The following is a 25,460-nucleotide window of genomic DNA, read 5'->3' on the forward strand; positions in this document are numbered from 1 at the left end:
AGGTATCGTGAAAATTTGTGCAAATCTTTGAATATATATATACTTTTAAAGCAAACATTTGTAACTCAAATCTTTGCGTCTGGGGATTCTACAAATGTCTTCTAAATCCTAACAGTTTTCTGAAAAACGTATGTTGCTATAAAATATCAAACTTTTCCATGTCAAGGACCCCCAAAATGATATGCATTTGACCCCCCCCACTACAATTGTATAAAATTGTGTTGCAGATAAAATAATTTCATAGATTTCATGGATAGCTTCATAGACTTGTTTGACAGCACTGTCATTGTGTAACGTTGTGATGAATTCATATTAATGTCCATTTTCAGAGAGTTAACCACTTGAACCCTCAATACTTAGAAAACTTGGTACTTGGTCTGCTCTCTTTTCCCCCTGCACCAAATCTCTTTGCCGAAAATAGCCGATTTAGTTTGTAGATCTGCTATTTTCGGCTAATGTTCACCTCCGAAAAAGATGCTAGGGGTTCAAGTGCTTCATGTAAAAAAAGAAAAAAGTTAATACCCTATACCCCCTAGAGGTCCCGGAACACCTGTTGAAGACCCCTGCTTTAACCAATTGAATTGATTATTCTTAGAAGTAATGGATAAGAATAGTTGCAGCCCTATTTGTGTGAGAGAGACAGAGAGACTCAAGCTTTCTTACTCGTGTCATCGCTGTCGTCTTCTTCTTTGGGTAGCGTCTTCAAAGAAGATTTAGCACCAAGCAGACGATGACGCCTCTTCCGCCATCCCTTTCTCTTCCTGCAAACAGGGAAAGGATAGTTTCAGGGATTAAAGCAAAAATATAATCTCACGACTGGAAATGGTTTGTATGACCCAATGCGATTTGTGAAAAAGGAGACCCCCCACACTAGCGCTGTTTCCCAAACAATATGTTTAAGTTCTGATGTTTTTCATTCATACATACATACATACATACATACATACATACATACATACATACATACATACATACATACATAGGTCCTGCTGTTCTACATACTGCCAAACAGGTGAAGAAATCACAAATGGAGGATTTAACCTTTGCTTTCATATGAAATATCCAAGACTTTTAAGATTTTATGGAAGATGCTTCTGAACACATTGCTAGTTTGACCACTTCAAAATGGTAAAAAAAATGCGAAAATAATAACCGAAAATATCCTATCTACAAGCTCTCAATGTTTCGCACATTGGGACGCTTTCGCCATGTACGCTCAACTCTAAGATTACATTTTGACATAAGTCATCTCACCAACACCACTGGGTCACACCAACAGTACCAAGTTGCCAACTGAATTCAGAAGTATTAGACAATCTATATCCGTGCACCAGTGATTTGATTTACATGGCATAACTCTCGATACACTCAATCTTAAACAAAGAAACAATTCACTTTCTAACAACTTTCCACACTCTTATTTTGTGTCCTCGTGCTCGGTCCATCACAAAGGGTAAGCTTTGGAAAATAGGCTAAATATACCTGACCACTGATATGGTGCTTTAACCACATTAACCGGGGCATGTCCGGGCATGTCATAAATAAAAGGTGAACATTCTGTGAAAACAGCAGATCTACAAGCTCTGCAACATGTTGAGCTTGTAGATCGTCTAAATTCGCTGGTGACATTTGGTGTAGAGCAGTGGTTTTCAACCCTTTTCATATCACGGTCCATTATTTATTCGGCATTTGAGCTAGGGACCACCGTTTGATGAGATTCAGACTCTCAGACCAAAAACTTTATTTTGTCTAATATTTTGTTGTCGTTTGATAAGCTTTTGTCCACAATTCCATGCTGTATTGATGATGTGGTACCATTAGGAGAGATAACAGGCAAACATTTAGCAAAATAACAATTCTTCTACATTCTCTAATTGTGTAGTAGTCTTCTTGTAAATTAAGTAATGCAGATGTTTAACAATAATTTAACTCTTGAGAGTGTAAAATGAAACCAAATCCCTATGGGAAAGGGAAAAGGGGAAGGGACCAAGTACAGACCCTTGGGGAGCCCCGGTCAGTGAAGTATATAGGGTTTATGTGGTTAACCAATTAAACCCCCATATACTACATTCTACAACGACTACCGAAAATAGCCCATCTAGTACGACGTCACAAAGCGTGGTATTTCCTTAATTTTCGACGTAAAGTTGATAAGCCAGGTAGGGTGAATATACTCCCAAGGGCAATACTGAACTGGCGTGAAATGACAAAAAGGAACTTACATGCGCTCTTCTGCTTTGCGTGCCAGTTTAAGTTGCAAACGACGATTTTCCTCAGAATCCCTGAGCACATGATCCTCTGCAGCCCAACGATCCCAACTAAAGATGGAAAATAAAATAAAAACTCAAACATTGGAGGCATTTGTCAAGTTCAGTACGTATTATGGTTATTTGAAACTGTGGTTCTCAAAGTGGTTTCCGGTCCTTGAGGCTTTTCGAGTCTGTAACTCAGAGAGTGTACAAATGGAACCAAAAGGTTCCATTTGGTTCCATTTGAACACTCGGGAGTCAGGATTTTAGTGTAGATTAGGGGTCCATTTGGTTCCATTTGTACACTCTCTGAGATAGGATTTTATAGTGTATATTAGGGGTCCATTTGGTTCCATTTGTACACTCTGAGTCAGGATTTTACAGTATAGATCAGGGTCCCAGAGATATACAGTACACTTGTATCAAATGGGGATCCGTGGCTTAATGCATATCAAACTGAGGATCCTTGAAATAAATTAAAAAATACTTTGAGAACCACTGCTTTGAATGAACCATCACTTCAGCATCCGATTGTGGAGAGCAAGGCTGCTGGGATTTTTTTTTTACAAACATCATAACAACAATACTACAGTGACAGTAGTAGTAAAACTGTGTCTGTTGGATCACCTTCTGTTCCATCCGCTGAAGTGAATCAGGTACTTTGGGAACCTCCTTCCATGTTCATCTGTGGCTAGTACAATGTCAGTGACCTAGAAAAAATGTCAAATACATAAAACACAATGAAACACAACTACAAAATCACATCGATTCAGAGCTCCTACCTACGACCTTGTCAGCTATCTTAACCCATTAAGACCGGGAACCCACCTTGTGTCATTTTAAGATTTATTTGGGCTATTCAAAAATAGCAGATCTACAAGCTCATAGTAGCGCGGCACCGAGTGCCGCACTACGAGCTTGTAGATCTGCTATTTTTTGGGGGAAAAAAAGAAAATGTGTCCAAATCTTTGGATATATTTTTTTACGCTAACACTTGTGAGTCAAATCTTTGCTTCTCCCTGGAACAAAATCGTTTGAGGTATAATTTTTTTTTAAATTATTATTATTTTTTCAAGATACTTCAAGGATTTAGAAAATATTGTTATAATCGGCCTCAGCAGGTCTTGATGGGTTAACTGTTCACCATTATAGCTGCATTGACAAACTGCATTGACAAACACCAAACAGTGGTACAATTTGTACTTATAAAATATATATATATATATATATTTATAAATTAAATAAAACTTGTCCAATGGACAACTAAGAGTTTAATCTGCGTGTCCTTAATTAATGCCATACAATTAAATGATTACATGTCCTGGACAAGCCTTAATGTCGAGCCCTGAAGACATAAGAAGAACATAGTGTTAAACACACACAGTAATTTAGCATTAGCATGCTAGGCTAGCTTATCCATGGAACCCAATGCAGCATTTTTTACATGGCAGCCACTATAGAGCCACTATTAGCATTATTCAGTAGCGTTACAGTAACATTCGAACACCCTGACACACGTGACAGTGTTAAATGAGCATTCATACACACATAATACACGTTTAAAGTATCATAATAGAAGCTAACTTAGAAGCTAAGTGGCTAAACTAACACTGTTGTTCTCTGTGGTCATCACCGTTGAATGGACTCAGGGCAGTGTTGCCAGGTTTTCGCGAGAGAAACAAGCATCCACTGGCAGTGTTCCATTTCACAAGTTTTCAATGAACAAAAAATCTTTTGAAATAGCAGATCTACAAGTTTGGGACACATTGTGAGCTTGTAGATCTGCTATTTTCAAATGGCCGAAATGTTTATAGGGTTGAAGAGTGGTTAATGTATGTTTTGTAATAATAATATTCGCCCTTTAAACATAATACATTGACTATATGGAAATAGCAGATCTACAAGCTCACAACTGCATGTGCTGCGTTGTGAGCTTGTAGATCTGCTATTTTCACACACAAAAAACTTGAAGAAAATGCGATAGAAATGTGTAATGTTCTTGAAACATTTTATCCACACAAATCCCTGGTATAAAATGTTTTCAGATGGGGGTCCGCAGACAAATACATATTAATTTGGGGGTCCTTGACATGAAAATGTTTCAGAACCACTGGTTTAAACAACATTAGGAAAACATTAAGCCCAAATAAACAACTACACTTTAGAAACAAGCCCAAATAAGCAACTACACTTAAGAAACAAGCCCAAATAAGCAACTACACTTAAGAAACAAGCCCAAATAAACAATTACACTTTAGAAGCAAGGCCAGATAAGCAACTACACCTTAGAAACAAGCCCCCAAAAAACTGCAACTCGCAACTACCAATATTTACAAGCAACTTTACAGGAAAAACAAGCCCAAAGTCGCGTATAATAATAAGCGGACATGGCAACCCTGGACTCAGGCGCGTTTGTTTTGATTACCCTTCACTGTCTGCGAGGGGTGGAGATACTAATTTGTCATCTCTGAAAATGTTTTTCCCCCCCCCTTTTCTGCCTTTTTTTTAATTGAATAAGTAAAACAAATATTCGAATGGTTGGGCAACAAAGTGTTAGTAATAAAATGTATAACTAGTATTGCTATAAGAAAGACACTTTAATGTGTCTGTGCTCTGCTTTTTGTCTGTTTGATAAAACAAACAATCAGTCTACAAAATAATGTGACATTCATTCAAGTTGTATTTTATAAATGCGTCACATTCAGCCCCTGTATATCAGTGGTTCCCAAACGTTTGTGTCAAGGACGCCCAAAATGATATATGTATTTTGCCACAGACCCCCATTTCAAAATAGTTTGTTCCAGGGACCCCCAGAAGCAAAGATTTGAGTTACAAATGTTTGCTTTAAAAAAATATATATTCAAAGATTTGCACAAGTTTTCACGGTTTTTCAAAAACAGCAGATCTACGCTATGAGCTTGTATATCTGCTATTTTGAATAGCCAAAGTATAAAATAAGGTTATATAAGTGGTTGAATTGATTGTGACACTACACATTTTGCTGGGGACCCCCTAGTACCCCTGGGGGTCCCCGGACCCCACTTTGAGAATGCGCTCCTCCCCATCGGGACGGGTCTGGCTCATTAACCATTCGCACCCGGAAACAGAATATTACAACAACAACAACATTGCAGCAGCACAACGATATACTTTATTGTTTCACTTTTATGTCAAATAAAATGACGTACTTATCATTTAATTCTACTTTGACTTAGAAAAAAAAGTGACGGAAAAAAGTTTCAACAACTTTTTTTGGACGCTCGCGCGACAAAAGTTAAAAAAAAAAGAAATTGCCCTGTTAATTTATGCTGCGTCGCGCGAGCGACGGGTAGTAGTAGCAGATCTACAAGCTCACAATGCCACGCTTCCATGACGCCTTGTGAGCTTGTAGATCTGCTATTACTACCCGTCACGCGACCCAAAGTATCCTCAAATGCCCATTTCCTTACCAGTGGTATACTCAGATATTTCACTCAAGTAAAAGTAGAAATACCATAATGTAGAAATACTCTGTTACAAGTAAAAGGCCTGTGTTCAAAATGTTACTTAAGTAACAGTACAAAAGTCAAAATATACTTAAAGTACCAAAAGTAACAAAATGTTTGAAAATAGCAGGTTCACAAGTTCACAATAGCCTAAGTAAAAAAATAGGGCTCAAGTGGTTAATGTATGTTTTATGATATAATAATTTGTATCTGCATAGTAACTAGTAACTCAAGTTTTCAAAAAAATTGCAGTGGAGTAAAAGTACAATATTTGCCTCTGAGATGTAGTGTAAAAGTACAGAAACTTGGAAATACTCCCGTAAAGTAAAAACCTCCAAATCGTACTTATAAGCACAGTACTTGAGTAAATGTACTTTACACCACTGCCACTTCCTAACTACTATCACACATCTCACAACAAACAAACACATTGTTAAAAAGTGTTATAAATAAAAAAATAATGACATATTAAAAAGTGTTTACAAACACATTATGAACAAAACAACAACAACAAAGTATCCCCAAAATGGGACTCCTTCTTTCTTTGGTGTTTCGCCCAAGTGGGCGTGGTTTTGAGGTTGGGTTTCGGCATAGTTTGAGGTTATAAAGGCATAATAAACCACGCTGACTTGGGCGAAACACCAAAGAAAGGGGGAGTGCCATCCTCAAAATACCATTTCCTTACTACTATCACACATCTAACAACAAAACAAACACATGGTTAAAAAAGTGATATGATTTTTTTTTTTTTACACATTAAAAAGTGTTTTACAAACACATAATAAACAAAAAAAACAACAACAATAAAATCCATATATTTGTTTTTGGTACCTTTGCGTCGTACAACACTTTCTCTTTGCTGGGGTCGGGTTCGAAGCACAGCACGCTCTCTCCTTCGCGGAATCGATACGCGATTCCCCGCGAATTCATCTGATCATGGCGCGGGAGATCAGGAGAGGAGGCATCGATCCACGAACGTGCGTGGATCGGATCGGACCCCCCTGATCGCGCTACTCCCTCTCTCTCTCTCTCTCTCTTGCACTAGCTCCTTAACCCGTTCCTAGCCGAGGAGGCACGCTGCTCGCTGCGGCCGGTGGTCCGACAGCAGCAGGCATGAGGGGGAAAGATGGCGCTGTTGTTGCGGGATGGATGATGATCATGAGCCCGAACCCTGTACTTCCTTCCTCGTTGAGCCTCACGTCATGACTGAGGTACGCCACCAGGTGGCGCCTAGAGACTGTGGAAATGCCACACATGGGAGATGTATGAGAAAATACTACAAAAGGAGTTGTTCACCCAAAGAATTACTTATTTTCTATCATTTACAGAACAGGGGTATTCAACTTGATTAGACGGACGGACGGACGGGGGGGGGGGCAAAATTACTAAATTAATTGAGGTCGGGGGCCACAGGCCTATGTAGACAAAACAAAAAAACAAAAATGTCATGGTTAACTGTTTAGCTTAAGAAATGTGTAACCAGTTAATACCAACGGTTAAATGGTTAATATTTCTTTTTTGTATTTAATTGTTAGCGCAAATGCACTTTTACCCCCTAACCTACCACCTGGAGGCAGATGCACAGCCACCACGTAAAGGACTGCAATTCTGCCATCTTCAAGAAATTGCAGTAACACTATGATCTGAATTCATATCTTTAAATCTTGCGGTTTGATAACTGAGGCAATTGTGTTGCACTGTAGAACCCCCCCCCCCCCCCCTCTCTCTCTCCATCCATCCATCCTTGCAAAAATCCACCTGAAGAGCTCATAACGTCATGCTTCATGGTCTGTCTGCAACAGTATAGCTCTTATCTGGCGTTGCCCATGGCTGCAGAAATGAAGGCCACGTTTTGAAGGACTGAGATATGGTAACACAAGCATCCTGGAGCACTGAATCATGACAAGTTACAAAGTTATTACAGAGTTGAACTGAAAATTCCAGGAGAACTCAGGAGAACAAAACAGGATATCTTGTGCTGAGCAGGTTGTTTAAAACAGATAGCCTGTGCAATATATAGACCTAACAGTATGGTGCGTGTGTGTGTGTGTGTGTGTGTGTGTGTGTGTGTGTGTGTGTGTGTGTGTGTGTGTGTGTGTGTGTGTGTGGTTTCATAATACAAACTAGTTGAAAAGGGTAGGAAAATAATTGAGAAGTATATGCCGCCAGAGGTCCTCGAGGGGGCCACCTAAACTATGAATAGTTAGCAACCATGGTGGCCTATTGAATACCAAACTGCCTCGGACCTTGAAATAAAACATAGTTTGAGAACCTTTTAAAGAACGCCACTGCGGGCCTGGGCTGCTGGTGTAGCGGTCCAGGCACCTATAGGCTCAGTGTTGCCTGACCGCGTGTCGTGGGTTCGAGTCCTGATCCCGACGGCCTTTGCTGCATCATGTCACTCCCCATCTCTCTCTCCCCATTTTCTGTCAGCCTACTGTCGTGTCAGTAAATGCATAAAAGCCAAAAAATATATATTTTAAAAAGATAATAAAATGCCACTGCGTTGCCAGAGTCAAGGCCTTGAAGGTGAGCTCCCACGCATTCATTCCCACAACGGAACAGGTCAGTGCTTTGTCTGACCATAATATCCAGGAAGTGTTATTATCAGTCTGTCATGAGAGTCTCAAGGGAGACGCAGCATTTCTTCAACTGATGAAACCGTCTCAAATGCAAACTGATTTCAGAGCGACAAAGAGCTATTATGGATGAGGTAAAACTTCATTTTTTCCCCCCTATCCTAGCCTATAGTTTTGAATTGTACTAGGATAGCAGATGTTGTCCTCGATCTAGATTGTAATCCAGATTCCAGTGTGCATAGCTTTCAAATGATGTTATGTTATGCAGTGGTGGAGGAAGAACTCAGATATTTTACTTAAGTAAAAGTAGCAATACTACAATATGAAAATACTCTGTTGCAAGTAAAAGGCCTGTGTTCAAAATGTTACTTCAGCAATGGCATCAAAATATACTTAAAGTATCAAAAGTAAAAGTACTAAAATGTTTGAAAAAAGCAGATCTACAAGCTCACAATGTGTTGCAATGCGACGCGTTGTGAGATTGTAAATCAGCTATTTTCAAATAGCCTATGTATAAAATATGGCTAAAGTGGTTAATGTATGTTTTATAATATAATCATTTATATCTGTAAAGTAACTAAAGTTTTCAAATAATTGTACTGGAGTAAAAGTACAATATTTGCCTCTGAGATGTAGTGAAGTAGAAGTAAAAGTACTGAAAATTGAAAATACTCCAGTAAATTAAAAATACCTCAAAATTGTACTGAAGTACAGTACTTGAGTAGATTACTTAGTTACTTTACAACACTGGCAGACACACAACTGGTCGATATCAGCTAAAACCCTCCACGCTGTGGATCCTGTCCCTACAGGTGTGATATCGTCTTCAGACAGCAGCGACGAAGACGATTCTGAATCCTCAAAGACCGGGGAGAGCGACTTCTCTGACCTGACCAAAATGGCCAAGTGGAGCGATCACTCTTCAGACGCCATATCAGATTGGTGCAAACCAGTCACAGATGAGGTTTGCTTGGAACACTTTATATGCAATATAACACTTATGGTCACTATTTTTAATAATATTTAAAAAATAATAAGTAAAAAAAACTAAAACAAGTATTTTATTTTTGGAAGTGTGTTTCAACATTAGTCTATTATAGCTAGATAACATCATTATCCATTGTCTTCATTATAGGAAAACGAGCTTTATCGAAAGATGAAACCAAAATGATATTTTAAAAAGTGTTTACATGGATATGAATGCATAACAAGTCAGCTATGATGTGGGGGGAAACGTTTTGTTAGTATTTTGGGCTGAGTTAAATCACGGGTCAAATTTGATCCGCTAACACCAAAAGTGTATGCAGGTTTCTAACACAATGCAAGGGTTAAAAAACCCTGGTGTCCAGTGAATTTTTCTATTTTATGCTGGTGTCATGTTAGAGGCAAGTGCACTATATTTGTTGAAATGTGTCTTATACATCCTGAATATGTTCATAATGGCTATTGTATATAAATATGATATTGGGAAAATTCTCGCTCTACTTGCATGCCTCTTGAATGCCTCTAATACTGTGTGTCTCTTATCAGTCGGCAGATGAGGACATGGGGGAGAGGAACCAAGTGATTGTCAAGGTGGAGGAATGTGACACTGGCCAGGTGGAGATGTACGCATGGACCGGCACCATCAGAGACGGAGGAGAAGCTATTGTTACATCTCCTACCGGAGGCCTGGAGGTTCACAGTGATGGGAAAGTGGCTGGAAATCCAAGTGTAACAGAGGTCAGTGGAATTGTTGTCATTTCTGGTGATAGGCTTGGACTTTTTACAGGGGCCAGTTCCGAATCGCAGCCAGAGTTTGTAAGTGCTCTCTTGGTTTTGAAGGAGAGTACGGATTCACAATTTTCTATGACTGTTGGTAGGGCATTCCACGTTTTGGTGGCATTCAAGCCTATCACCAGAAATTGTCTGGCAAATACATTTTGACGCAGCCAGCCCACTTGTCCAGTAGTGACAGGAGTCGTGTGTGTGCGTGTGTGTGCGTGTGTGTGCGCGTGTGTGCGTGTGCATGTGCGTGTGTGTGTGTGTGTGCGTGTGTGCATGCTTAAGCAGATGTCCAGCAGTGATGGCTGTCTGTCCAGTGACATCATGAACCCACAGTGCCACCGCACGCATTCCTATGGCTCAGCACCCGCCCCCTGGAGGGCTGTTAGCTACATGCCTCTGGATTGTCATCCATGTGAGTAAAACACCCACGCACGCGCGCACACACACACACACACACACACACACACACACACACACACACACACACACACACACACACACACACACACACACACACACACACACACACACACACACACACACACACACACACACACACACACACACACACACACACACACGCACACACACTACATCTCAGAGGCAAATATTGTACTTTTACTCCACTACAATTATTGGACAACTTTAGTTACTAGTTACTTTGTAGATTTAGATTATTATTACAAAACATATATTAACCACTTCAGCCCTATATAGACTTTGGCTATTTGAAAGGAGCCGATCTACAAGCTCACAACGCGTCTCAATGTGACACGTTGTGAGCTTGTAGATCTGCTATTTTCAAATGATTTCATACATTTTGAAATGAAATGGAAGATTTCTGCATTTCTACTTTTGGTACTTTAAGTACATTTTGATAACAATACTTTTGTACTTTTACTCAAGTACATTTTAAATTTCGGACTGACAGAGTATTTCTACTTTGCAGTATTGATACTTCTACTTAAGTAAAGAATGTCAGTACTTTTTTCCACCACTGTCCAAGGATTTCTTTTTTTATCGTTTTATCTACGGTTCAAGAGTTATAGGCCAAAACATGAAGCGGCCTGTTAGGCCTATAGCGCCGCTATGAGGCCAAGTTGTAACATTAAGAGGTGGGTGTTCTTCTTTGCTCTCTGCTGACATTACCTCATTTCTCCTTCTAGATCGGTCACTCCTTCCTGTGTGTATAGAGGAGGTTTCCCCTGAACAGGAGGAGAGTCTGGTTCCCAGTCTGGTCCAGGAGGTGAAACCAGAACCACCACAGATTAAAGAGGAACAGCAGGAGGAACCACTTCAAAGACCACAGGAGGAGGCTGATCGGTTAACGTTGAGGTTAGACAGACGTACACATGGATCCGGATACATTAGCCGTATGGAATATGCAGGTACATCACTTTCTCATGCATTTCTCGGTCTCAGGTAATTTATCACGTTCAGCCCATATTTAGCCTCGATCTCCAAGCTTTTATTGCTTAGTTTTGCTAAAAAATAAAAGCCTGGCCCAACCATAGCCTGTACTGGGTATGAGGAAGTGTTTCATTTCCCAACCAACCAGAGTGCAGTGGGCGTCGCTCGTAATGTTGTGTTAACGGGGCGGGGGTTGACGGACAGATCGGTGAACCAATGGGATCAGCCGCAATCTCTCGCCGGCTCTATACACCCGCCCCTCTATACATGAAATCAGGAGCGTTGGGGCAGACTAGCCCATATTTGACACTAAAAAGGGTTTGAATTCGTTCTCCTGCTATGCCACAAAAATGTGGAATGCCCTACCAAAAGCCGTGAAGGAGTGTAAAACCCTACTTTCCTTCAAAACCGCTCTAAAAGAGTACCTACAGGTGGCTTCAAAACTGGCCCCTGTAAAAGTCAAAGCCTAGCCCCCCCCCCCTGTTTTTCAAACTGTTTTCATGATGTTTTGCATAGTAGTGTATATCTGTCATTAAATGTATCTATGAATTGAATACAAAGGACTCCAATGGAAACAAGCCATATAGGCTTTCTTGGGTTTTAAATCCTCTTAGCTGACCTTGTATTGAACTGTATTTCCTGTGCTTTTTTTTGCAAACTGCTAATAAAGTTTTCAATCAATCAATCAATCAATCAATCAATCAATCAATCTCTCTCTCTCTCTCTCTCTCTCTCTCTCTCTCTCTCTCTCTCTCTCTCTCTCTCTCTCTCTCTCTCTCTCTCTCTCTCTCTCTCTCTCTCTCTCTCTCTCTCTCTCTCTCTCTCTCTGCTTCTGTAGAGCTGATATTATATGAGCTCTTCGTTCATTGTTGCTGGGTTATCACGCAGCTTGTCTGTTTCAAATAGTTAGTACCCTCTCAAGCTTGAACACTATAGAAGGGGAGACAGAAATAATAGTCAACTCTATTTTATCTTTTGTCCAGAGTTCCCTCACCTGCCTGTGTGTCGCCCTGAACACAAGGAGAGGAACTCCAGTCTGGTGGTCCAGAAGGAACCAGAAGAAGAAGAAGATGATGATGATGAGAACAGAGAGATGGAGGAGCCTGTGGCCAGCACCTCAACTCAACACATGACAACACAAACTGACGTAGAGGACTGTGGAGCATTGCAACCAGTGTGGTAAAGTACTACGTTTACTTAAGTACAAGTTTAAGGTATTTGTACTTTACTTACAATTTTCAGTACTTTTACTTCTTCTCCACTATCTGATCTCAGAGGCAAATATTGTACTTTTACTGCAATTATTTGAAAACTTTAGTTACTAGTTACCTTGTAGATTTGGATTATTATTACAAAACATACATTGCCCACTTCAGCCCTATAAATATTTTGGCCATTTGAAAATAGCCGATCTACAAGCTCACAATGCGACACAATTTGAGCTTGTAGATCTGCTATTTTCAAAAGATTTGTATACATTTGAAAACTTGAAATGGGACATTTTGCATAATTAGTGCTTTTATTTCTGGTACTTTAAGTACATTTTGAATTCCGGACTTTTACTTGTAATAGAGTATTTCTATATTGCAGAATTGATACTTTTACTTAAAGAAAATAAAGTTTACAGAAATAGTAAAAATTATGTTTTTATGTGGACACGCCTCCAGTTCATTAAGTATACCTGGTTCTCACCTTAGCACCTCCTCCACCACCTTAGCACCACCCACCTGTCCTAGTCCCTCCTCCTCCTCATGCCCACACCTGTTGTGTTATGATAATGAGGGGGAGGGTATGTTTTTACTATGTCACTAAAGCGCTGTTTCTCTATTGGCACGTTTGACCCTCAAGGTTTCAGCCTCCAGGTAGAAACTCAAAATAGTCAGAGAAGACATAGAACACCATAAAAACACCACCAGGGGGCTTAATGAAGTTCTATCAACCTCATAGACACATGAAAAACAGAAAAAGTGCAAAACCATGGCACCACCTCTTTAAGTAAAAAAATTATCACAACCAACCAGCGATGACCGGCTCCTCTCTTCTTCACACAGTTCTGATGAAGACATCACTGGAGACAGTGATGAGCGGGAGGAGAACAGGGAAGACCGGTCAGCTTTAAACAAACTGAACTCACACAAGGCGCAGAATCTGGAGGGACAACAACGCTTGTCTTTGCGCAAAAACAAGCTGTCCCGGGTCCAGAAATCATCGAAACAAACTCCATCATCCACGAGGAGTGACACAGGGAAGAAAAGCTGTACTTGTGCAGAGTGTGGCAAAGTCTTTGGACGTGCAAGTTATCTGAAACGACACATGAGGACTCATACAGGTAAAAAATAAAACACTTTACACGTATTATTACTCGACCTCCCTGTGTTTGTTATGTTAACAAGCAACAGTACAATATTTAGCTATATGAATATGCTGGAATTATAGTAAATATAGATAGTTTATTCATTTTAAATGTCCAATAATCTCTAAACGTCAGACAATCACTGTGTCCCAGGGATATGTTGATCTGTTGGTCATTTTGCTTCTAACTGCCCATCAGGTCTGAAGTCTAAAGCTCCAAAAGTTCTGAGGAGACACAGGACCGGTCAGGGAAAAACCTGCTCGCCTCGGCCAAGTGAGGAAGAGGAGGGGGAGGAGAAGGAGGAGAAGGATGAAGACGGGACCCCTCGTCTGTCTGGTATTTCTACACTATTACTAGAGTACACTTTAGGAACAAGGTTAAAATTTCTGATTTCACCATTTTCTCCTCTGCCTCTTTCCTGTAAAAAAATACGGTTTTCACCAGTGTCCTTTGTTGTTGTTACTGCATGGAGAAAACATTTATTTCTTAACCTTCTTCTAGTGTTTGTAATGTTAACAAGCAAAAGTCCAATGTAGCTATGTGAATATGCTCTACTGAAATACAGACATTTATTCATTTTAAATGTCCAACACTCCCTAAACATCAGACAATCACTGTTGGGATAGAGTTCTCGGAATATAAATTATACCCCCCCCTCCCTCCTCAGGAAAGAACTCCTCGCCTCGACCAAGTGATGAAGAGGAGATGGAGACGGAAGAAGACGAAGAGTGGACTCCTGATCTGTCTGGTATTTGTACACTATTACCAAAGTACTGTACAGTAGTACTTAATTTTGTGTTTCTGAAGTTGTACTCAGCTAGAGGTAGTGTTAGTGATGCAAAGCCTGTGGAGCTAGTTGAAGCAGACAACTCAAAGTAGTGCCCATATCCAGTTCTTTAAAAAATAAAAAGTGTCTGTACATTTTGGCTATTAAGCTTTTTAATAAGTTCAGACCTGCTTCTAGATAGATTTTTACTCAGTTGCATGCCTGTGTTGCACACCGAAAAGAGCAGATCTACAAGCTCACAACGTGTGTGCGTGTGCGTGTGTGTGTGTGTGTGTGTGTGTGTGTGTGTGTGTGTGTGTGTGTGTGTGTGTGTGTGTGTGTGTGCGTTACAGGTGGTCAGGTGATGGAAGGAGTAGCAGAGTGTTCCAGTGATAGAAAGCTCAGAAAACAGCCAGAGATTATCTACACAGAACCAGAAGTTCCAGAAGACGACCATTACTACTGTAGGTCATCTTTGGCTGCGTCCCAAAACACATTCTACATGCTACACACTAATCTGTATGCTATCTGTCAACATCATTTTGAGTGCATACACAATGGTATTATGTTTAATTTCTGACATACTAATCAGATCAAGTTGATCAAGTTGCGAATGTTAGGAAAGTGCCCCATCTTGTGACAAAGCAGAGGTACTACGGCATACATGCTTCCCATCTCATCACTGATCTGCTATTTTCTAAAGATTTGTATACATTTGAAAACTTGAAATGGGACATTCTGCATAATGAGTACTATTTTGATGCCAATACTTTTGTACTTTTACTCAAGTACATTTTGATTTCCGGACTTTTACTTGTAACAGAGTATTTCTAATAGTGCAGTATTGACACTTATACTTAAGTAAAGAATTTTAGTACTTTTTCCACCACTGATGTTACGTGTGTGCGTGTGTCCAGTCTGTGTTCAGTGTGGGGAGTTCTTCTTAGAGGAATGTGAAGTACACGGAGCTCCTAAATTCATCAAGGACCAGGATGTAGCTAAAGGAGAGACTGGCCGAGCCGGGAAGACCCTGCCTCCTGGATTTAAGGTATACCGTATAAATTCAGTAAAAAACTATAACATAGAACTACATACAGTCTAACACGGTTCACAAACTTTTTAGCTCGAGACCCAAGCGAGAAGTTTTCTGTCTCCCTGCAGGACCCAAACTAGTGAAAATAGGCGATCTAAAAGCTCACAATGGGTCGCCTCTGACGCGTTGTGAGATCTACTATTTTCACGACTCCTTACGTTTTTACTCCCCCCCTAATTCATGGAATTTCTTCGATCTTTTTAAAATTAATGAATTTTTTTGTAATGAATTTTATTATTTTTATTTCATTTCTCAATAATTTCTCAATAATTTCGGAATAATTGTGATAAAAAAAAAAAATTGTGTGTGTGTGTGTGTGTGTGTGTGTGTGTGTGTGTGTGTGTGTGTGTGTGTGTGTGTGTGTGTGTGTGTGCAGATTAGAACGTCACATATTCGAGGTGCAGGTCTAGGAGTTTTTTACTGTGGAGACTCTGAGCTTCCAGTTGGGACTCACTTTGGCCCGTATGAAGGAGTGAAGACTGGCGAAGAGGAGGCTGTAAAGAGTGGATACTCCTGGGTGGTGAGTGAGTGTGTGTGTGTGTGTGTGTGTGTGTGTGTGTGTGTGTGTGTGTGTGTGTGCGTGCGTGCGTGCGTGCGTGCGTGCGTGCGTGCGTGCATGCGTGCATGCGTGTGTGTTGGGAGTAAAATGTGTAGTGGACATTTTGGCCTATGGTAACATTAGAGGCCACACCACTGGGTCAGCTATGTGTATATGATATGCAAGGGATAATGTACGGGTAGCTGGCCATTATTGAAAAAATAAATCCAGACAGGGTGATTATGCACCGATTCGGAGCGGAGGTGGATAGTCACCCGGAATAATAATGTCTTGTTATTTATTTGTTGTGTGATATTTGTATGCACTGTACTCTACCCTGTGTGTCTGGAATAAAGTTTTAATTGAATTGATAACCCTATACATAGTTCTGAACATGGTCTTTTTATAGTATTTCTTTTTCTGTTATTTTTTATTTGTATTGAATTGTGTTTGTATTGTGATATGGATCTCCCTTGGGTCTGAAATAAAGATTGAATTGAATTGGTAAATCATGTGTTTTTCTTTTTCTTTAGATCCGCAGGGAGAGAAACCGTTATGACTACATTGATGCTAAGGACAAGACTTTGTCCAACTGGATGAGGTAGGACATGATTCTCTGGTCGTAAACTCTCACCGCTTTCTCCCACAAACTATTAGTTTACATCTATACATACATAACTGCAGTATGTAGACCTCTAGATTATAAATTAGTTACACATAATATGTGCCCGGTACAAGCTCTACAAATATATTATATTTGTAGAGCTTGTACCGGGCACAGAAAGACAACCTCCACTCCGCCTGACCTCGGCGCACAGGCATGTAAGGGGTTAATTACTCAACTATGTTATCAGGAAACAGGCATCAGTAAAATCCTAAAATTAATCCTAAAACAGGCAGTCAGTGTAGGGAAGATAAAATATTCCGTTCAATTTGGAGACCAATATTTTTTGTACGTTTTGTCTATAGGGTCTAGGTTTTACATTTAAATTTAAAATTGTGTGTGTGTGTGTATATGTGTGTGTGTGTGTGTGTGTGTGTGTGTGTGTGTGTGTGTGTGTGTGTGTGTGTGTGTGTGTGTGTGTGTGTGTGTGTGTGTGTGCGCGCGCGTGCGTGTGTGTGTGTCAGGTATGTGAATTGTGCTCGTGAGGAAATGGAACAGAACCTCATAGCGTTCCAGCATAGAGGGCGGGTCTTGTATCGTTGTTGTCGTTCTGTGGCCAGGGGAGAGGAGCTGCTTGTATGGTACGGAGATGAGTATGCAAAGGAACTGGGAATCATCTTTGATGAGCTGTGGAACAATAAGAGCACTGCCAAAGGTAACCATCTATCTGTCTGTTAAATGTAACTTGTATGTCTGAGCTAGTCATGGCTGAAATTGAAGGTCAAAATTGAGTTTGGACCACGCTTCTTTTCCAGTCTTGTAGAAGCGCGCTTACATTTTTAAACTGCTGTAGCATGCAGCTGTACAATACATATAACTGCCATCTCCAAACGCGTCAGTATGTCTCAGACTGCTGAAACCTCATTACCTTCTGGTGCATCCTCCGGATCCATGGGGTGTCAGTATAAATAATTCATACAGCTTTAGCTGCAGGCACATGAGCCGAATGGCATGATAAACGGATACAGCTTATAATTATGAACTCGCGTTCTCAACTACCCTAGACTATACCAGCTTTTTCATATGATGTCACAGCTGATTATTTTAGAGCTCTCTGATTGGTTACAATGTCTACAAAGAAGGAGAGGACACTGGAGCAGCCCGGACGTTTAAGCCTTTTTATTTTAAGGTGCTAGCAACGAACCGGTGACTGACGTTTCGATGTCTACGACCTCTTCCTCAGAGTAATGACTTAAATGTCCGAGCTGCTTGATTTAGTTTTAGTCATAGTCTTTTGAATAAAATTATGTGTTGACGAAATTATTAATAATATATATTTGTTCTTAGTTTTAGTCGTCATAGCTTAGTTTTTATTTCGTTTTTATTTCGTTTTCGTCAGTGAAAAAAGGTAGTCGACGAAAATTTTTCGTCATAGTTATAGTCGACAAAATTAACACTGCTGTACTGTCCCGTTCCTGTGACGCACCGGACTTGCCTTGTTCTGGCTGAGGCGCGGTGGTAATCCTCTGCTTGGTTTAGTTGGTTACAATGTCTTTCTGTCAACCCGTATGATCCAATACCTTCAGACAGACCAGTCGGTGAGTCAGGTACCGAGGTGGACCAGAACATAAAATGTCTAGTTTTTGACAGATTTTACTCTCTCTCTCGCTCTCGCTCTCGCTCTCTCTCTCTCTCTCTCTCTCTCTCTCTCTCTCAGGAGTACGGTCTGCCAAGACTCAGGTCTTCTCCTGTTCTGAGTGTCCATATGCCTTCACGTCTCAGGTCTTCCTCCATAAACACGTGAAGCGTAGCCATAGCGACGTCTACTGCCAAATGCTGAGGAGTGGACGCGTCACTTCAGAAGCCTGTCGGCCAATCAACGGCTCTGTAACCAGCCAGAAACCAGGAGGCACGGACCAACCAAGATCTTGCAGTGGTCATCAGTCTACCAAGACTTTAACTCAGCTTAGAGAAGTAAAGACACATCGCATGTCTTACGCAGGAAAGGAAAAACACGCCAGTAAACAAAGTGACAAGAGTTTCAGTAAGTTAAGTCAACTGGAGAGACACCAGCGTGTCCACACTGGAGAAAAAACATTCCAGTGTAATCACTGTGACAAGAGTTTTAGTCAGTCATATGACCTGAAGAAACACCAGCGTGTCCACACTGGAGAAAAACCTTTCCAGTGTAATCAATGTGACAATAGTTTTAGTCAGTCATATGACCTGAAGAAACACCAGCTTGTCCACAGTGGAGAAAAACCTTTCCAGTGTAATCACTGTGACAAGAGTTTTAGTCAGTCATGTAACCTGAAGACACACCAGCTTGTCCACAGTGGAGAAAAACCTTTCCAGTGTAATCACTGTGACAAGAGTTTTAGTCAGTCATGTAACCTGAAGAAACACCAGCGTGTCCACACTGGAGAAAAACCTTTCCAGTGTAATCAATGTGACAATAGTTTTAGTCAGTCATATGACCTGAAGAAACACCAGCGTGTCCACACTGGAGAAAAACCTTTCCAGTGTAATCAATGTGACAAGAGTTTTAGTCAGTCATCTCACCTGAAGACACACCAGCGTGTCCACACTGGAGAAAAACCTTTCCAGTGTAATCACTGTGACAAGAGTTTTAGTCAGTCAAGTGACCTGACATTACACCAGCGTGTCCACACTGGAGAACAACCTTTCCAGTGTAATCACTGTGACAAGAGTTTTAGTCAGTCAAATAACCTGACATTACACCAGCGTGTCCACTCTGGAGAAAAACCTTTCCAGTGTAATCACTGTGACAAGAGTTTTAGTCAGTCATGTGACCTGAAGAAACACCAGCTTGTCCACACTGGAGAAAAACCTTTCCAGTGTAATCACTGTGACAAGAGTTTTAGTCAGTCATGTGACCTGAAGAAACACCAGCTTGTCCACACTGGAGAAAAACCTTTCCAGTGTAATCACTGTGACAAGAGTTTTAGTCATTCATATAACCTGAAGACACACCAGCTTGTCCACACTGGAGAAAAACCTTTCCAGTGTAATCACTGTGACAAGAGTTTTAGTCAGTCAAATAACCTGACATTACACCAGCGTGTCCACACTGGAGAACAACCTTACATCTGTAAACAGTGTCACAAGAGTTTCAATCAGTTAAGTAACCTGAAAACGCACCTGCACATTCACACTTAAGGGACAAACATGTCCACTGTAAACGGCGTGAGAATTAAACAGCAGTATGTTGGTAGGCAGGTGGTTATACATATAAGTAACACATTATATCTCTGCTGTCGGGCAGAACTCCAAAATGTAAAATGTTCAGGAAATGAAAAAAAAACTAAACAAAAAGTGGAGCTAGGAGGTTTTGGTTTAGCAGACAGTTTGAGGATCCAACGGAGTTAGCTGGCTTTTTAATAATTTTCATCGGTTCAATATTTCTTTAACCAACACACAGATGTACAGTAAAGGGTGTACAATAGCACTGATTTATGAAAAAAAAAAGCAGAAAAATTGAATTAGCTGTTTATTGCCTCACTTCCTGGCTGCGGTGCCTCTGGCTCAGCCGGGCGCTCCAAAACATGTAATTGTCAGGTTTTGTAAGTGGGAAGCCAGCAAGTGAAGTGTGTCCTGGTCAAGGATATTATAGACGGGTGTCTTGCAGTGGTGTAAAGTAACTAAGTACATTTACTCAAGTACTGTACTTAAGTACAATGTTGAGGTACTTTTACTTTATCTGGGTATATCCCATTGTCTATACTTTTACTTCTACTCCACTACATCTCAGAGGCAAATATTATTATAAAACATACATTTACCACTTTATATTTTAAGTAAATATTTAAGTATATTTTGATGCCGATACTTTTGTACTCAAGTAAGATTTTGAACACAGGCCTTTTACTTGTAACAGAGTATTTTTATATTGTGGTATTGCTACTTTCACTTAAGTAAAGAATGTGAGTACTTTTTCCACCACTGAATAGTTGTCTGGCTTCAGTGGCTCAAGAGATTAGATTGCTGCTAATTGGTTCAAAAAGCTTCATATCAAAAAGCTGTATACCACGCTACCCTCACCAACAGGTATATAAAACAGACAGTTTTTCCAAGTTGCAATGTGACATAAAGTAGTTCTGTTTACACAATGCCTGTATATTCCAACTGTATAATACTTTCCCCAGTTTGTTTCTTAAAGGGCAAAACTACTTTGGTCAGGGGCGGCCATAGCTGAGTGGTTAGTGAGCCTGCCTAGGGAGCCAGAGCCCTTGCCCCAGGTACGATTCCAGGCCAGGCCAGCAAATGTATGAAAAAGCAAATGAAATGAAATTTGTCCCTGAGCAAGACTCTTAACCCCTAATTGCTCACAGGCCCTCATTGGAAACAAGACCGTAAGGACTTTCATGAACGGACCTGATAAAGGAATTATCCTTATCCTTGGTAGATGTTTGGGTTGTTTGGTTACATCAGTACCTTTCCATGATGTAACTCCAAAGGTGGACAAGAAATCAAAAATAATTGCTTCATTGATTGGAAATTGATAATTCAAATTATGCTCCTCATTGACTTTCATTGTACGGTAAAACAGATCTCAAAGGTCAAGTCACTCTTTTAGCCCGTAAAACGAACGCGAACAAGTTGATTCAGACAATATAGAACTTCACAAAACCCAGTACTGTTTGTTTTTTCATTATTCAGTATCATTTTTCATTAATGTTAAGGACAATGGCTTCTCCATGGAATCCCCATGGATGATGTCATTGGATGTCAACTTCCTGTTGATTTTGCTATTTTTATTAAGAAGAAAACCTGGACTGGATCTGCGGATCCGGATCTACAAATAGTAAAATCAGCAGGAAGTTGTCATTTTTATTAAAAGAACAAACAGCACTGGGTTTGGTGATGTTCTATATTGTCTGAATCAGCTGTGTTTGTGTTTGTTTATGTGCTAAAAGAGTGACTTTGAGAGCTGTTTTGCCACACAATTCAAAAGTCAATGAGGAGCAAATTTAATTTAAGTTTAATTATCAATTTCTAATAAATGCAGAAATTATTTTTGATTTCTTGTCCACCTTTGGAGTTACACCATGGCAAGGTAAATACACAACCCAAACCTCTACCAAAGTGGTCTTGCCATTTAAATTGTTTTATTATGTTTTTGACACTTGCTTATAGGCAATGCAAATGTATGTTTTCTCATGCCAATAAAGCTCCATTGAATTGAATTGAATGTTATTGATTAGGTGAAAAGCAGTGCTGGTGAGGTGACTGATGTGTATTGGAGTACAGTTAACAGTTAACATTTTTATCCCACAATTGTGCAACCCATTTTTTCACCCAGTGCCAATTGCCTATGTAATCCTGGGCACTACTCTCCCTCTGTCGGCCTAGGGAGAGCCCAGAACTGAAGTCATGCCTCCTTCAATGCACTCACCTGACCTGTTACCTTACCTGTTACCTATCCACTTCGTGCCTTGTGGCACATAAGGCCTTCACAGAGCGCTTCCACTTCTCACGGTCAGCTGCCGCAGTCCTCACTTCAGACCATGATTTCCATCCTGCTTCTTTTCTTTCCTTCTCAACGGTACGCCTCCAGGTGGTCTTTGGTCTTCCTTTTCTTCTTTTCCCTTCTGGTGCCCAGGTCATTGCTATGTTGCAGTCGTTGTTGTGGTCCTGCCGTAGTATGTGTCCAATCATCTTCCATCTTCTTAGCTTCACTTCCTCACTCAGTGGCTTCATCACCTGACAGGGGGGAGTTTCCCCGGTTGGACGTAGCACGTGGAAGGAACACGTTATTCCAAGCAGTTCCTTTCCCCTCCATCAGGCGCCCCGGCTGACCAGGGGGAGGCAGTATAGAGACCAGGATTACTACAGGTTTTTGTGAGGGTACCTACCCTCTGGGGGACACAAGGAGAACATGCAAACTCCACAGAGAAAGGCCCTTTCGCCAACCGACTAGTCTAATAGTTAAATTCACACTCTATATAGCATTCGTATTCATAACTTCCTATAGGCACTGGATGTTTGTTTATTACACTGGCTCTCAACGTATAGGGTCCAGGGAAGGGTCCATTTGGTTTCATTTGAACACTCAAAGTTATATAACTGTAAGGCTCCATTTGGACTACATACCTATCATTGAGAACCAGTGGTTTATTATTAAATACATGTCACCATGAAGAGAGACAGATTGAAAAGGGAGAGTGAGCATGGAGATAACAGGCAACATCACCGCGAGCCACATACAAAGCCATGATGCTGTAGCTGTGGTGTCACTCTGCACCGGTATATGTGCTACACTGGTGCATGTACTGTACATAACCAGTTTGCCGAGTGGGAGGCTGGGGTTCGATCCCATCACTACACGATCCCATCATACACATGCATGCAGCAAAGACTTAAGTACAATTTTGAGATATTTTTACTTCACTGGAGTATTTCCAATTGTCTGTACTTGTACTTCTACTCCACTACATCTCAGAGGCAAATATTGCACTTTTACTCCACTACAATTATTTGAAAACTTTAGTTACTAGTTACTTTGCAGATGTAACTCATTATATTATTTAAACATACGATCTATAAGTTCACCTTGTGAGCTTTTAGATCAGCTACTCTTGTGAAGAACTCTCCTCAATCAAGATGTAGAGAACATTTAGCCCTACAAGCCTACGTAGGATTTAGCCTATGAGTTCCTTGCTGCAGAACAAACTAAATGGGTGAAACGTGTTGTCACTTTGACTGCAAGACTGCAGTAATCAACCAGTGATTCACATAAACATGACAAAAATCACAATCTCTTTTGGCGGCATATATCCTCAGGGTTGTTCTGGAGGGCTAATGGGGACACAGTGGATACTACTAGTGCTTTATTTACTGTACCCCCCTCCTGTACAGTTTATCTTGCGATCTCGCGGTGATGTTTAGGACCGTATAGAGTTAGACTATAAGTAAATCATTTATGTCTCCATCTCTGTCTCTCTCTCTGCATGTCTCCCCCACTCTCTGTCTGGATTCCCCCGGTCTGTTTTTAGACAGGTCCAAATCTATCTCAGCTGTTATCAGTGCCGTGTCACCCTGTTTGCGCGCGTGTGTGTGTGTGTGTGTGTGTGTGTGTATCTCATAAGCTCCTTTATCAGACCCCCCCCCCCCCCCCCCCACACACACACACACACACACACACATAGCCCCGGACCCCCACCATTCCTCCCCATGGCTCCCGCTGTCTCAGTTCATTTTTCCCATACTTTCACACAGCATGGGTCTAACTCTACGCATTGAAATTCTGAATGCTATAAGCTTATAACTCCGATAGTGTGACAAGTGCATCCATAAAGGCACACACCACTCCCAGAGTTAAATGAACACTCTGGATTACAGTGGTGGAAAAAAGTACTCACATTTTCTGCTTACGTAAAAGTATCAATACGTGTTCAAAGTGTTACTTGAGTAAAAGCACAAAGGTATTCAAAATATGCTTAAAGTACAAAAAAAATTACTAAATGTTTGAAAATAGCAGCTCTACAGCTTGTAGATCTGCTATTTTCAAGATCCCGCGAGAGTGTGTTGCTGGGACAGAGAAATGTCGTTAATAAAGTTTATTTTACCCTGATTTGTCTCTCTGAAAAAAGCCATTTTAGTTTCTAAATGTTCAGAATATTGTGTGGCTGGTGACGATCTTAGTTCAGTGACCATGGGGCTAAAGAATGGTTCAGAAGCTGTGTTCACATTCACTCTCCCATTGAAATCAATATACTCCAACCGGCTTCCTGTCTCCTAAAAAGGCGTTCGCCCACCACAGACAGATACGGGAAGTAAACCGGAGATGGTGGGTCTTGCTATTTCCGTCTTGGGTACGGTACAGTGAAGAGTGACAGGAAACAGGAAGAGAGAGCAACGAAGCAAAGGCCTTCAGGCTCTGGAATCAAACGGCATTAGAGCCTAATATACAGTATGTGGTATGCGCCTTAACCACTAGGCCATTGGAGCCCCGAGCATGTTTGTTTTAAGGATCATTCAGTTGATTGTGTCCCTGTAACTAACGTAACATACTTAAAAGTTCCATTTATCGGTAGGCTATCACAATGAAAACAATTATTTTTTCAAGATTTTAAAGAAAAACTGCCTTGAAATTGTTTTGGGCCAGACCACAGCTAGGGAATTGCAACAATATACAGTACTGTACTTGCACACGCACACACACACACACGCACACACACGCACACCCGCATGCACAGACGCATTCTTTATCTGTTTTTATATGGACCCATGGTGTCTGAAATAAAGTTTATACATATAGTCTTTAAAAAAACTCAAATGACCATGCAGGCTTGCCAGCAGACATCTGACTAAACAAATGTGTGATGTATATAGTCTGGTGTGACAGAGCCAAGGTGCATTACGCGTCTGCCACTGTATTTTATCTCATGGCACACATATTGCGGCAGTTAATTATAGCAGAATATAATCTTTGCAGATATAGACCTATAATTTCCAGACAGTGCGGTGGATTAGCGTGAGACAGGGATTAATCATCCTATTTTCTCATAACTGGACAAATAGTCTCTCTCTCTCTCCGCTTTGATGTCTGCCTGCATTCTTGTCTGATTGTTCCATCTATCCATATACGCCCTG

General features: G+C 40.7%; 1 protein-coding gene across 4 annotated transcripts in view; it reads right to left on the reverse strand.

The window, feature by feature from the left end:
• Window positions 1–6,871, reverse strand: part of LOC308080289 (MSL complex subunit 3-like) — a 28,979-nt gene extending 22,108 nt beyond the window's left edge. For all 4 annotated transcript variants that reach the window (XM_080422086.1, XM_080422085.1, XM_080422084.1 and 1 more), the window contains exons 1-4: window positions 6,566–6,871; window positions 2,877–2,959; window positions 2,223–2,318; window positions 664–761 (exon numbers count right to left, since the gene is read on the reverse strand). In XM_080422086.1, the coding sequence (XP_080278212.1) occupies window positions 664–761; window positions 2,223–2,318; window positions 2,877–2,959; window positions 6,566–6,664 (376 nt within the window). In that variant the 5' untranslated portion in view covers window positions 6,665–6,871. The remainder of the gene's footprint in view (window positions 1–663; window positions 762–2,222; window positions 2,319–2,876; window positions 2,960–6,565) is intronic.
• Between the last annotated feature and the right edge of the window lie 18,589 nt (window positions 6,872–25,460).

This window comes from Gymnoscopelus braueri, assembly GCF_963280865.1.
Source record: "Gymnoscopelus braueri genome assembly, chromosome: 24".
Lineage (NCBI taxonomy): Eukaryota > Metazoa > Chordata > Actinopteri > Myctophiformes > Myctophidae > Gymnoscopelus > Gymnoscopelus braueri.